The sequence below is a fragment of the Caretta caretta genome, chromosome 7 (assembly GCF_965140235.1).
Source record: "Caretta caretta isolate rCarCar2 chromosome 7, rCarCar1.hap1, whole genome shotgun sequence".
Taxonomy (NCBI): Eukaryota; Metazoa; Chordata; order Testudines; family Cheloniidae; genus Caretta; species Caretta caretta.
Genome location: NC_134212.1, coordinates 56410438 through 56425058, shown reverse-complemented (window position 1 = coordinate 56425058; position 14621 = coordinate 56410438). Strand labels below are relative to the sequence as shown.

At 49.2% G+C, this 14621-nt stretch overlaps 1 protein-coding gene across 14 annotated transcripts in view; it reads left to right on the top strand.

Annotated features, from left to right (window-relative positions):
• GBF1 (golgi brefeldin A resistant guanine nucleotide exchange factor 1) overlaps positions 1–14621 on the top strand; it is a 180616-nt gene that overhangs the window by 160486 nt on the left and 5509 nt on the right. For 9 of the 14 annotated variants that reach the window (XM_048856292.2, XM_048856288.2, XM_048856296.2 and 6 more), the window contains 10 exons: positions 3231–3407; positions 3911–3975; positions 4079–4202; positions 4849–4920; positions 5467–5561; positions 6261–6414; positions 7477–7699; positions 9587–9750; positions 10231–10477; positions 11030–11229. In XM_048856292.2, coding sequence (XP_048712249.1) covers positions 3231–3407; positions 3911–3975; positions 4079–4202; positions 4849–4920; positions 5467–5561; positions 6261–6414; positions 7477–7699; positions 9587–9750; positions 10231–10477; positions 11030–11229 — 1521 coding nt within the window. The remainder of the gene's footprint in view (positions 1–3230; positions 3408–3910; positions 3976–4078; positions 4203–4848; positions 4921–5466; positions 5562–6260; positions 6415–7476; positions 7700–9586; positions 9751–10230; positions 10478–11029; positions 11230–14621) is intronic. The other 5 variants (XM_048856300.2, XM_048856297.2, XM_048856299.2 and 2 more) reach the window with 1 other exon arrangement.

Sequence of the window (14621 nt, the reverse complement as noted above, 5' to 3'; positions counted from 1 at the left end):
TTGTCTGTCCTGTTTTTCAGCCCCAGTGCAGGGATTTTCAGCGTGAACTCTTCAGTGCAAGTGAATGGAGAAATGTGATTTGTCTGTAATGAAGTAGGGTTTCCACACAGCAGCATATCCTAATATCCCCACTGTTTCCTTCTAGGTGTTGCTCATGTGGCATTTTCAGCAGCAGTTTTGTCAGGGATGGGAAGGGATCACCTGTGGCAGCCAAGTTGCTTGAATCACAGATGTTTCTACTCTGTATATGTCTACACTGCACACCACTGGCAGCAGCATGTCGGTTATGTGTGGCTACATGTCACAGTGAAAAGCAGGCTGCATCCATGCTGCAGCATGTATCTACATGCATCAGTGAAGGGCTCTGGCAGTGGGGAACTGTGGCAGGGAAAGGCTTCAGCAGCAGAGAGTTGTTTGAGCCTTTGCCTGCTGCCTTCCCTCTGCCAGAGCCTTTCCTCTCTGCTGCAGTCTTTCCCTGAGGTGGAGAAAAGCTCAGGCAGCAGGAGGACAGCGGGACACTACACTGCTAAAAATAGCAGTGTAGACAGAGGAGGCATTGCTTGGGCTTGTAGAGAGCCGTGTGAGGTACATATCATAAGGTTCTGGTGTGTCTATACTCGCCTAAGCAGCGTCTCACCATCTGCACTGGTATTTATACCTGTGCTAGAGTGGTGTATACACTCCACCCTGCTGTAAAGCATGTGCAGAGTAGACGTACCCTGAATGTATTGGGAGAGGGACACAATACAAATACGTGTAGACAAAGCCTTTAGAAAATAGAGCAGGAATTTGAAGAAGTTCCTAGAGTACGTGTACGTACACACACACACACGAGCACTATTGGTTGACATTACAGAAAAGTGGTGGGATGAATGAGCCTGGGTTGCTGGAGGATTTTCTTTTTTTTTTTTTTTTCAAGCAGGAGAGTGTATGCCATCAAAGAACTGTTGAACTGTGTAAATCTGTTGGTCCCAACCTTTTAGAGCACTGTACCAAACTACTAGACTAAGCCCTGCAAGGCTCCTAACAATTGCCCGCTGCATCCCATTCAATTGTGAGACTGAAATTTGGTGCGCTGCAGCCCGAGTTCTGTTGCAGTTTAACAAGTGCATCTTTTGGTGGGAGATATAAAATCAAGGACTTCTCGTCCTGAAAAATGCCCCTGGCTTTTCTACAAGAAATAGGGTCTTATCCTTAGCTGTATTCCAACTGTACCAATTATATTCTTCAGCCCTAAATTTCCATACAACCTGAGGACCACAGATATTTGAGAGGTAATATAGAAGAGGGGAAGGCAGTGTTTTAAGGGGTTGAGAAGATGACTAAGAGCAACAGTGAGAAAGTAAGGAAAGACCATTTTAGTTTAGGTTAGCTGTTAGCCGCTTCCCTAGGCAAACCTTTTAGTGATCAGGTATCTTTTCTGAGGCACTGCAATTGCAAGATATCGCCATATTGGAGGTCAGCTGTGAGAGAAGAGATGGAAGAGGTCTTTGCAAGGAATCAAGTGGTTGTAAGCAAGATCACCCTGCTCTCCAGTGGATTCAGCAGTGTTATTCTTCTTGCCTTTCTCTGCAGTTAGACACTCACCCACTGGGTGTTCTGGAGTTGCTGTCTGTTGGGATGAGTTGGATGTGGCTGGTCAGTGCACGGAGGAAGCCAAGGGATTTTGAAATTCATATTTTGATGCGAGAGCTCACTGATATGTATGTTCCTGTGGTTCTTTCATAATAACATGGGGGCTGGCACTGGAAATGGAACAAAGGTAGCTGAAACTTTCTTGCCAAGCTTGCCACATAGAGCCACTCATGCAATACAGCTCTGGTCATTAGCACTGACAGCAGCGCCTGCCAAAGCAAGTCGTTTTGCAGTTGGACCTCTTTCAAGAGCAATGGGATAACAGGGTGGGACACATGTTTTCTGGGCTTCAAGTATGAGATCTGAAGAGTTACGCTTCTGTCTGGTCCAGTCTTTCTCACCCCTTCTCAATTAGCCTTGGGAGCAGAACAGAGTTATTGGATTTTCTGTTCCTTACTTACACGGATTATTTCTTTGCATAGTGTTCCTCCTCTTGAGAGACTTTTGGGCTCCTCAAAAACATTGGACATATTAGTTCTGATCCTTATTCACATGGTTGCTATATTGCTTTACTGAGAGACTCAGTTTTGTAGCATGTGGTCAGTTTGATGGAATGGCATAACACACTTTGTGTTGGTAAGCTGTGGATGTATTGGACAGGTTGCCTTTATGAAGGGACTGTGGTCTAGTAATTAGCACAGGGGACTGCAGATCAGGACTCATGGTTCTGTTCCCAGCCCTGCCATTGACTGAGTGGGAATAGCTATGCCCTTAAACAAGTCACTTATATAATCATGTTACTTAGGGTTTGTCTAGACTTAAAATGCTGCAGCAGGGCCTCTGTAGAGCATCAGTGCAGATACTACCTATGCTTCCGGGAAAGGTTCTCCCATCAGCATAGGTACTCCACCTCCCCGAGAAGTGGTAGCTGGGTCTACAGGAGAATTCTCCCACCGACCTAGTGCTGTCTACACTATGGGTTAGATTGGTTTAACTGTGTCGCTCAGGGAGGTGGATTTTTCACTCCCCTAATGATGTAATTATACTAACCTAATTTCCTGATGTAGAGCAGGCCTGGGAGGGAAACTGAGGTACAGAGAAGTTAATAATTCATGCCTCTCCGGGGAGTTGTGATGTTGAATGAAGTATTAGTGAAGAGCTTTGTGATTCTGGAATGAGTTACTGTAGTGCCGAGTCTTAAGCCTGGTTTACCCTAGGAAAAGAGGTTGGTAGAACTTTGTTGCTCAGGGATGTGAAAAATCAACATACCTGAGCAACCTAGTTAAACCAATCTAACTCCTGGTGTAGGCAGCACTGTATGGGCAGGAGAATTCTCCAGTTGACCTAGCTACCACCTCTCGGGTAGGTGGAGTACCTATGCCAATGGGAGAACCCCTCCTGTCTGCATAGTAGTGATGTTGCTAAAGTGCTACAGTGGTGCATCTCTGTCTTCCCTCTGTGTTTCAGCAAGGGTCAGGGAAGCCAGCTGAGCCCAGCCTTCCCCAGATTGAGTGCTAGCTTTGTAGTTTACCCATAGCCTTTCTTATAAATATCGTCTGTCCCGTAGCAGGGTCTGCAATGCACTCCGTCCTGGGCTGTGTTGAAAGGGAAATGTGTCTTGCTGACAGACCGCCACCCACTCTTCTCTCTTGCAGTCTATTGAGAATCTGCCCAGTGTTTTTGGAAGTAATCCCAAGGCCCACATCGCAGCAAAGACTGTGTTTCACTTGGCGCATCGCCATGGCGACATTCTGCGGGAGGGCTGGAAAAACATCATGGAGGCAATGCTGCAGCTTTTCCGAGCAGAGCTGCTGCCCAAGGCCATGGTGGAGGTAATGACAGCCAGCTCCTGGCTAATTCAAGAGAGGGCAAATGGAGAGCCCAGCTTTGCAGAGTCCCAGTTCAAAGGAGAAGAGAGCCTGCTTGGAAAGGCCTGGCTTTAGCAGTGCGTGTATAGAGTAAGACAGCCCTTGAAGGGCTTAGCACAGTAGTGACCTGTGGGCTCCTGCTTCTCAGATTGGCAGATGTTTTTTGTTTGTTTGTTTTTAATCTGAATTTGATTAATTCCAACTCTCAGACATCTGCTAAAATAAATGACAAGACATGTCTGTGTGGGGAAATGCAATGGTGTGGGGACTGCAACAATGCACTGTAGAAGGCCCAATTCTGTGGTTTTGCCTGTGGTTTGGTGACAGTGTCTGTATGTGGGGGGCGGGTTATGTGCTGTGTATAGATCAGACAGTGTAGACTTGAATGGAAAATTGATTTGGGGATGTGAAGAAGACAGAGCTGAAAGAGGTGAACACTGGGACATGCACTCTGGTCTGACTTCCAGGTTGAAGACTTTGTGGATCCCAATGGCAAGATCTCTCTGCAGCGGGAAGAGACCCCATCTAACCGGTGAGTGGCATGGAGAGGTGTGGCTCAACAAGTCCCTCATGGGTGCTAGGGAACATGCATGGTTTCTTGTTGTGTGGCTGATGTGTGTGTATTCTGTTTGCAGCGGTGAGTCCACAGTGCTGAGCTTTGTTAGCTGGCTCACCCTCAGCGGTACAGAACAATCTGGCATGAGGGGGCCATCTACAGAGAACCAGGAAGCAAAGCGAATAGCTCTGGAGTGCATAAAGGTAATGCACGGGACTGAAAAGAATCTGGCACAGAGTGTAATGCATTGAGCAGGGGCATTGGGTGGTGTGTATGAGAGGACAGACCTTCACAGATCATGGGAAGTGGGGCTGTAACTCTTAAGTACCCGCTTCCTGTGGAAGAGTGTTAACTATTTAGATGGAGCCAGGATCCCAGAGGACTTGGAAACCTCAGGGACCTAACAGACCCTGAAGAATACCTGCATATGCACAGCTGTAGGGAGCTGCAGTGTACTCGGTACAGGTCTAACACGACTCGCCCATGGGGAGCCACATTCCATAAGTCCATGAAAATGCAGGTGCTTCCCCATAGGGAGCTGAGATGTTTAGTCTAGTTTAGAGTCCCATAACTTAAGCACAAGTTGATGAGAATGGATTTGTAACAAATACAGATTTTCCCTGATGTGGTGACTTGTTCTCTCCCCTAAAATTTGCCCAGTGGAGGCCAGGTTCTTTAGGAGGAATGGCTTCTAGTGATGCGTATTGGTTGGTCGGGGCCTGAGTTCCTAGAAATGGGCTTGAAGCTCCCTCTCCAATCTACTCTGTGCGTGCCGACCTGCATGAACTGCGTTTCTTCAGGTTATGTCCCTGTTCACAGCACTCTCTCTTTCCCTTCTCTTCTTCGCAGCAATGTGACCCAGAGAAACTGATCACTGAAAGCAAGTTCCTCCAGCTGGAGTCCCTCCAGGAGCTCATGAAGGTGAGAGGCATCGCAGGCAGGTTGTAGGGCTGGAGGATAGTGGTCAGGAGGGTACACTGTACTTACAGCCATGTATCGCATACTGCGGTGGAATATTTCCCTTGCAGGTCCTTTTCCAGAAGACTTATCTAGAAGTACTTCAAGAACAGCATTCAGTTCAGCTTTTGGCTCAAGGTTTCTCACTGTCTCTGGCATGGGAAATTAGGTCCAGGGACTTCCTTAAGAGCAGAGCCAGGTGTTAATTTGTTGTATAGCTTCTTAAAGGATCCCTGTGGGGCTCAGGAGAGGCTTGAGAATTCCTGTAGCTGTGCCTAGGAGCCCTAGGGCTGTCCCTCTTGCTTTCCCTTGGCAAACTGCATGCCTGAGTTGAACATTAGTGAGTGCATCAGAAAAAGAACCTGGTGTCTGCTCTCCTAAATGGCTGATCCGGTTGCAGAAGCTGTGAAGTGCTGTGTGACTGGGGGAACGCACAAGCTGGTCCCTCTGGGAGGATTTTCACTTCATGCAGAGGTGGTGATGGGTACTGATGATCTTTGGCTCTTTCAGGCTCTGATCTCCGTGACTCCTGATGAGGAGACGTATGATGAGGAGGACTCTGCCTTCTGCTTGGAGATGCTGCTGAGGATCGTGCTGGAGAATAGGTGATTCTTTGAGCTGTGTGCCAATGCCCTTATTCAAACGCAGTCTCCAGAACTGCTCCAGCAGTGACTCACTGATGTGTAGGTCCAGGGGCTCGGTTCCTTATGGACTTGGTTTGCCAGCTGAAGCACAACAGCTGGGTTTAGCAATTCCACCACAGTACCTGTAAACAGAGGGCCATCCCCTCTGAATCTCTGCTTACTTCAGTGAGACCTAGAGGACATGGAGACTAAAATGGTGTCTGTCCCAGCTAGGGATGGGGAGGTGGGGGGATAGTGTTGCTGCAGTGCCAAGTCGTATGATCAAGAATTACCCTTCCCCCACATCACCTTGATGGTGGGGTGGGTGGCCTGTTGAAAAGATCTCCTGCTAAATATGGGAGGGCTGGCAGGTGGGGCTGGTGGAGCCCCCATGCGCCTGGCACACCTGAGGAGGGGAAGGGGTTTGCAAATTGAGCAAAGGGGCCAGGAGGTTCCAAGGAAGCTGCTGAAGCAGAGTTTAGAGTGCCCTCCCCCACCTGGTTGCTTGTGAATTATGAAGCAATGAGCTCCCATAGATCTGTTGTTGGTAACTCTCTGCTGGAGAGTCCAGTTGAAACAGTGAGATACCAGGCCTGCAAGGTCTCTGAGAGCGAGCAGCTGCTAAGCCCTGCTGTTCATCTCCCTTCACCCTGCCCTTTCTCCTGTTGCTGTGTTGGCTAGGGACCGTGTGGGCTGTGTCTGGCAGGCAGTGCGAGACCACCTCTATCACCTGTGCGTCCATGCTCTGGAGTTCTGCTTCCTGGTGGAAAGAGCAGTGGTAGGGCTGCTCAGGCTGGCCATTCGGCTCCTGCGCCGGGAGGAGATCAGTGCCCAGGTAAGGGGGTTGGTGGAGGTCGGTGTACTGGGTTTTGTGCCTGCACTCACCAGCGCGTGAGGGATCTGTCGCTGCTGTTAGTCATCCTAGCATTGCATCACTTGAGTGCTCTGAGTGCTGGCCTCCTCCCTGTATTTGTGGCAGGACCACTTCCCACCTGTTCACTTGTCTTGGGATTTGGTGCCCTGCTGCAGACTTCAAGGCACTCTGAGAGCTGTTTGAATTGCAAAGAAGGGGAGAGTTACAGCTAAAAGGCAAAAGCCATGGAGCCTGGTCTGATGAGTTCAGAGCAATGAAAATGAGGGAGAAGAATTCCCCTAAGAGGGCCCATATCAAGGGAAAGACCCATCCCCCAAAGGCATCTGAACATGCCACTTGTCATGGAGAAGGAGGTAGGTGGACCTGGTCTGGGAGAGGGGAATCTCACGGCCAAAGGGACAACGTCTGCTTAAAGCCTAGTCAGTTAAAAGTAGTGTCAGACAGATTCAGACTCTGTGGGGCACCTGCATCTGAGAGCACTTCAGAGTCCGTTTGACAAGTGAACAGACTGAACCGCAGACAGATGGTTCTCTCCACCCTTTCAGTTCTAGGGGTTGAAGGTGGTGTGTGGAACAGTGGTGACTAAAACACTTTCACCCAAGTTTGTGTGTTAAGCTTATGTGCCTAAAGGGTAACCGTTACAATCCTCCTGGCTTGTAGCCTCTCTGTACTAACACATTGCCTGGGTGATAGGGAGTTTTATACTCTTTACACACCACATTGAATGGCCTTGTCCCTGCTTGTGCTGCTATGCTGACATCCTACTACCGCAGATTCCAGCTCACAGAAATTGTCTGCTGCCAGCCACCAGGGACTAAGGGACGTGGCCTAAGTACACTGTATGTGACTACTGCACACCAGCGAGCAAGGAGGCTGGGTTAATCTCACAGCCCTTTGCAGTGCATGCAACTCTGCTGAAGAAGCTACAGCCTTTAGCTCTAACTGGGAGAGGAGGACTTTGGTAAGGGATGGGAGTGGATGTAGCGCTGGCCATGACCACTCACTGCCACCTTCCCTGGCCAGGTTCTCCTCTCACTCCGTATCCTGCTAATGATGAAGCCCACCGTGCTGTCCAGAGTTAGCCACCAGGTTGCCTATGGCCTCCACGAGCTTCTGAAGACCAATGCTGCAAACATCCACTCTGGGGATGACTGGTACACACTCTTCACCCTCCTGGAGTGTATCGGGTCAGGGGTGAAACCGCCCCCAGCCCTGCAGGTTACAGCAAGGGCAGATAACGACACAGGTAAGACAGAGGGCTGCTGCTAGGAAATCTGATGCCTGTTTGCCAGATAAGCAGCTGCTTCCTCAGGCTTTTCAATTAGCAAAGGGGACTGCAGGAAAACAAAGCTGATATTAAACTACATTAGCAAGATTAAAAGCCAGCACCTGCTGTTCACTCCTACTCATGATTTGTCCCTTTCTCTGCTCTGCCATCTCCTCCCAGAGCAGTAGCCAGTGCACCAGAGGGAACAATGGAAGGGAAGCTGAGATTGCACAGCTGCTGAGAGACTCTGCTGGGTTCCCAGGGGGGATCTTGTCCTGGGTCGTACAGATTAATCCTCCTCTTGGGGATGTAATATAAACCGAGCTATTGTCCACATCTTACTTGATGTTCTTACAGGGGGAGACAGCAAGGAAGTGAAGAGACTGGCTCCTCTGTGGCCGTTTTAAGAGCAGTGTGCTGGGAAACTGCAATCAAATGTTTGTGATTCTGAATCCATTTGGGTATAGACAGGGCACCGACCACTCATACAAAAACGTGCTCACCAGTCCCCCACTGTCTCACCCTGATACTTACCGATCACGTGAGAGCAATCCAGTTGGGCGCATGGGTAAACCCAATCTAAGTCCTCCCTCACTGCACATGGCAAAATGATTGATGATGTGCCGTCAAAGCTCATTGCCACAGGCCTACAATAGAGGGCCTCCTTCCTCTCCCCAGATATTACTTACGAGGTCCTGGGGCGTTATACCTGCTGGTTTGGCAAGTCCTGCTGGTGGGCCTTTCATCTTGGCTTCTCTAGGGGCCAGCCCAGGGTTGTTCTGTACACTCTCTTCTAGCACTGCTATCTGTTGGTGGCACAAGCATGTGACAAGACCCAGTGGCAATGTAACAGAGCACAAGCTCTTCTGCCATGAGTCTTGTACCAAGAAATGCATTCGGACATTCACATCCGAGCTCTACCTCCCTCCCTGCTGGCTAGATTGTAGCAAATGTGGGATGTTGGAGAACACCCAGCGATTGCCCATGGATAAGTGATCCCATTGGCTTCAGTGCTGCCCCCAGCAAGGATTGCTTATCTGGGAATGTGTGATATCAAACTGAATGGTAGGTGTAGGGAAGGCAGCCCCTATGACACAGCATGCTAAAGTACGCTGCTGGCTATTGGGGAGCATGAGATTAGTGCAGGGGTGGGGCTGGGTGAATGACCCCAAGGCCCTGTCTAGCGCATGAAATTCTCAAACACATTGGCTGTGCTGCTCTGTCCCAACATAGCAACTGCAGTAATTCTCCTCAAACTCCCCTTTTCCATGTGATTTTTCTGATCTGCCCCCCTGGAGTAGAGCGCTGCTGAGGAGCCTGGAATGAAAGCGCTTCCATGCATACAGACGGGGCTCAGCAGTTAAGGCCACATTTTTGGTTGGATCTGGATGTATCCCCTGTTGAGTATGGCTATGCAGCAGGCAGTGTGGGTGCAGAGGGCACATGCACAAATGAGGGCGGGGTGCAAAAGATTTTTGCAAATGCAATTTTGGAGGCCAGTTTTGGGAACCCACGGCTGGGCTCCATCATTATCTTGTCCAGGCTTCAGCATTGGATTCTCTCCCCTTCTAGGTCCCCAGCCATGTTAGCCAGCTGGAGTATGGGGAATCCTGTGGGAATTCCCAGCGTAAATCACATTTATCATAAAGCCTGCTATAGGGGAGAAACTATTACAAAGATCTGGTCTCTCTCTCTTTTCCCTGAGGGTGCTGCTCTGATGGCTGCTTTCATGGGGGAAAAGCAAGAGGAAATGAGGCCTGGCCAGGTTCTCCTCTAACTGGGAACTCATGGGCTGGAGCAGCCTCTTTTGGCTTATATCCCCTGGAGCTCTGGCTTTGGCTCACTTATATGCATTTCTTTTTGAAGGTGCTCAGTCCGACAGTGAGATCTCCTTGTCCTACCACCCGAGTGATGTCAGCCTGGACCGTGGCTACACCTCTGATTCTGAGGTATATGCTGATCACAGCAAGCAAGGCAAGATGCATCGCTCCGTGACTGACGTGGATGTGGTGAACAGCGGCTGGCTGGTGGTGAGTAAGGCGAGGGCTGCCTGGGGCAAAGGCTCAATCCCTTGTAGCAGCAGAGCGTACCAAAGTGAGACAGCTGTTAGCACCACAGCTGGACATGTATCCACTGGAGTTGGGGTGCAGCTGTCAATGAGCTCCCTGCCCTGCAGATCCCATCCTCCTCAATGTGCATCTGGCTTGCCCTTGCCCTGTAGCAAGTGGGTGCCATTCTCTGACAGCTCTGGGTGCAGTGTGGGGTGGGGTCCGAAGGGAGTGGGACTGGAGAACAGAGCAAGGGGGGTGAGGGGATGAGAAGCACAGGTGGAGAAGAGGTGAACGGGAGCAGACAAGTGTAGAAAGGAGGGGAGATGGGTCCAGCCAGCAGCAGTACCTCCTGTTGGTGATAGAGAAAACACCTGCCCTGGGGATGGGCTGACACGTCTGTGCTGTGCTGTGCACGCGGGGCTGCATCCTCTCACACTGTGCTATTGCTCTGCATTGCAGGTTGGCAAGGACGACATTGACAGCCCCAAACCCACGGCTGGGCTCAGCAGGCAGGGTCCATCTCCTCTCGTGAACCAGTATAGCCTGACTGTGGGTCTGGACCTGGGCCCACACGACACCAAATCTCTCATGAAGTGCGTGGAGTCCCTGTCCTTCATTGTGCGAGATGCTGCTCATGTCACTCCAGAGAACTTCGAGCTCTGCGTCAAAACCATCCGCATCTTTGTAGAGGCGAGTTTGAATGGAGGTAAGGTGGGGCTTGGTTAGGGTGCGTCAGGCAACAGCACACAGAGGAGCAAGGGACAAGCAGAGTGCACCCCCGAAGGAGGAGAGCCAATTGGCTGTGGGATTTTCTGGGCGGGGCGGGGGCAGGGGGAGGCCATGTCACTTTGGTCTTTTAAAGCTTGACTGGCTGCAGCAGGCAGATCACCCAGTGGGGATTGGTCTGGCCATGGGCGCTGGAGTAGTGAGCTAGTGCTGACCTCATTCCATAGCCCCTTCCTGTCCCTCATACTTGCCAGTGAGGGGGACTGTGTGACTGCGAGGTGGAGAAAGAGGAGCACCATCAGCCGGAGAAATGGCATCCGGGTGGTGCTGCTGCTCCGGGGCTTGGTCCCAACAGGCTCTGAGGATCCACAGACCTCTGGGGACACTCGGCACCTCATGAGGTTGGGCCCTTTACTTCAGAAGGTTGTTAATATGTAGATTGAGAAGGGCTTGCGGGCCAGTCTGCATTGGGATCCCAGTGTGTGTGATGGAGTATGTCCATGGGTATGTTATGGCTCCTGGTGCTCCCTAGGGTACAAGTCCCAGGAGAAGCGAGTGAAGAGCCATAAGTATGATGGTAAATCCAACCGATTCAAGAAGAAGCCAAAAGAGAACTCGCTGAGGCGCTCACGGGCCTCAAGCCAGCACCAGAGCCACTCCCACAGCGACGAGGAGGATGACGAGAGTGTCCCGGCCAGCTACCACACTGTGTCTTTACAGGTTAGTCAGGACGTAAGTATAGCCAGGATTTCCTCCTCTCCTTTCCCATCTGGGGGCCCCACTGCCCACCCTCGGTGGGAACTTCCCCAAGAGGGGTGGGGCTCATCTCTATCACTGCTCAGTTAGGGGTCAGGCATGTGTCTGGTCCTAGTGTTAAGGGGAGTGTGGGAGGTGTCTTGTGTGATGAGGGAAGACACAGGCAGATGTGGGGGGTGAGGTTTAATAAAGAGGGGTGAAGGCTGTGTCTGGAGCTGTGGGGGTCACTGAGGAGGGTGACTGGGATGGGGGGGATTTTGTGATGAGATAGTGAGGGGCATGAGAAGGATTAGAGGGTGTCTGTGATAGAGGAACGAAGGATGTGTGAGCCCTGGGGTGTGTCCGAGGTGGAGTTAGGGCACTTCTATGGAGGGAAATGAAGGATGTATTTGGAATTTAGGGGTCTTTGAAGGGCGGGGGAATCGCCTCTGTCTGGAAACAGTTCTCAGTCTGGACCTTGATTACGGGCCATGTGCAGTGCCATGCTGGGTGTTGTCCTGTGGGAAGAGTCATGCTGTAGATCTAGAGTTCAGTAACTGAATCATTAGTCCCTGAGCAATAGCCTTGTTACAGGCTTTACGCTGAGAAGATCAGACTGTACCTGGTCAGCACGACTGCAGTTGTCTCCCTCTCTCCAGAGGCAAAGCTCCGTCCCCACACACCTAGAAAGGACTCCATTCTTTCCCATGTGACCCACTAGTCCTTCCCCTGATCCTCCCTCCTCCCAGAGGATTACTTCTTCCTCCTGTCCCTTAAAGACAGGTTCATCTCTGCCTGTGTGTCTGTCCCCGGCTCTCGCATGACCCAGACATGCTCTGTGTATGGTGGGAGGCGTAGAGGGAGGTGACCCCCCCCCCCAACCCCTTGTCCCCGGACTGTGCACTGGTGTGGGCGAAGCTGGGTGAGGAGTGGAAGTCTTTAGCCCTGGTTTAGGGGAAGGCAGGGCATGGCATTGCTTTGGGCACTAGAGTCCTGCAAGTTGCCAATTAGGGAGCGGGAGGTCAGGTCCTGCCCCACCTTTAGTTCCCTACAGGAGGTGGGCTCCCATACAGACTTCACAGAATTAGTGTGGAATGTCAGTTCTGCAGGAGAGAGATGCTTCTTGCAGCTTGTGCCCTTGGGGCAGGGAGTCAGTGTTTTGTTTACAAACAGAGGCAGGGTGATTAAGATAAGAAAGGGTTCTGTGATTAAATTAAGGATCTGGAAGTCCAGTTAGATGAACCTGTAAAACAGGAATCCCTCTGGGGGTAAGGGGGTGTTGAAGAGAGAAAGCAGGGGACTTAGAAGAAATACAGCCAAGCCCTCTGAGCCAAGTTTACATTCAGGAAAGGGGTAGCTGTGTTTGTCTGTATCCACAAAAACAAGGAGAAGTCTGGTGGCAACTTAAAGACTAACAGATTTATTTGAGCATAAGCTTTTGTGGGTAAAAAAAGAAGTGGGTTTTTTATCCATGAAAGCTTATGCCCAAATAAATCTGTTAGTCTTTAAGGTGCCACCAGACTCCTCCTCCTTTTTATTCAGAAAAAAGGGAGATGTGAGGGGGGTAGGTGAAAAGGAACCAAAACCCAGGGAAGGGATAGCAGATATAGAGAAGTTCCCACTCTATCTGTACTTATGTGGCCCCATCATCACAGTATGACTGCCTCACATCACAACCCCACGGTGAGGTAGAGCAGTGCTGTTATCCCCATTGTACAGATGGGGCACTGAGGGACACGCTAGGGTGACCAGATGTCCCGATTTTTATAGGGACTGTCCCAATATTTGGGGCTTTGTCTTGTATAGGTGCCTATTACCCTCCACCCCTTGTCCCAATTTTTCACACTTGCTGTCTAGTCACCCTAGGACACAGACAAAAGGCGAGATTTTCAAAGGCACCTCGTGGGAAAATAGTCCCTGAGCCAATACATATATGATGTGTAACTCTGGATAAAATGGCTCAGATAGTTAAGTATGACGTGTATAGTTATTAACCACACACGTAATCATATGTTCACTGTGATGTTAATATCTCTGAGTGTAGGCACTGATGGCAATAGTTTTACTTGATTAATGTCTAGGAGATTTGACCCTCCAACTTTCTTTCAAGAGGAAGAGCTGCCAAGAGCCCTGGTGCTGTTTATTTTCCTTTCCTGCCTGCAGTGACCCTGAGATACCGCAGAAGTCTCCATTTTTTCTCAACTTTAAAATGTAGAATTTTCTTGGTGTTTGGTTTTAAATATTCTCCTGTGAAAATTGCAACTCAAGCACTGTAGTGTTGTGTTTTAAGACCCTTCTGGAAAGTAGCCTCTAAACAGAAGGCAGTGTTGCCAGCTCTCATGATTTTGTCATTAATCTGTCATGAGTCTCATGATTATTATTTTCCTTAAAGCCCCAGCTCCTGGAGTCAAGTGGCTATGTGATGATTTCATCCTTCATTCTTAAAGAGAGATGAAATTTCTAGCCCTTGTGGCTGTGGAGAAAGCTTCAAAATGTGACCCCAATGCATTGTAAAGGCTCAAAAAGCAGAATGTAAATAAAAAGAATGCCAAATGTATCATTTTTACATACTCTCATTATTTTTAAAGCCAATCTCATGATTTTTGGTGAATCTGATTCATGATGTTTGAACATTCTGGGGTTGGCAATACTATGAAAGTGACTTGATAGTGTCAGGTTTAAGAGTAACAGCCGTGTTAGTCTGTATTCGCAAAAAGAAAAGGAGTTTGTAGCTCACGAAAGCTCATGCTCAAATAAATTGGTTAGTCTCTAAGGTGCCACAAGTACTCCTTTTCTTTTTGATAGTGTCAGTTTCACTCCTGTTTAAAGTCAGTTTCTAGTCTGTTATTTGTAGTGGGGTAACAGCCCTAGAGCCCCAGGCAGGTGCAGTATAAACTCATGGGGCCTTGCCCTAGTAGGATGTTTCCAAAAGTTAAATGATCTATTCCAAGCTTCATGAACTGCAAAAAAGTGATAGAAAGTAATCTAGATTTTTCTACAATTGTTTCAATTGTTGTATTCAAAGAATTAGTAACAAAGTAAGTATACACATTAAAATTTTAAACTAAACCAGTGTCCCTTAAGTGAATTGACACAAGATGTCGGAACATGCTAGTATTAGAGGATCTAATATTTATTTAATTTTCTTTCTTTATATAGGAATTAGAAATTGTTATCTGACAGGAGCACTGTATCTAAGATCGGGGGTAGCCATGTTAGTCTGTATCCACAAAAACAGCAAGGAGTCCCGTGGCACCTTAAAGACTAACAGATTTATTTGGGCATAAGCTTTCGTGGGTAAAAAACAATGCATCTGAAGAAGTGGGCTTTTACCCACAAAAGCTTATGCCCAAATAAATCTGTTAGTCTTTAAGGTGCCACCAGACTCC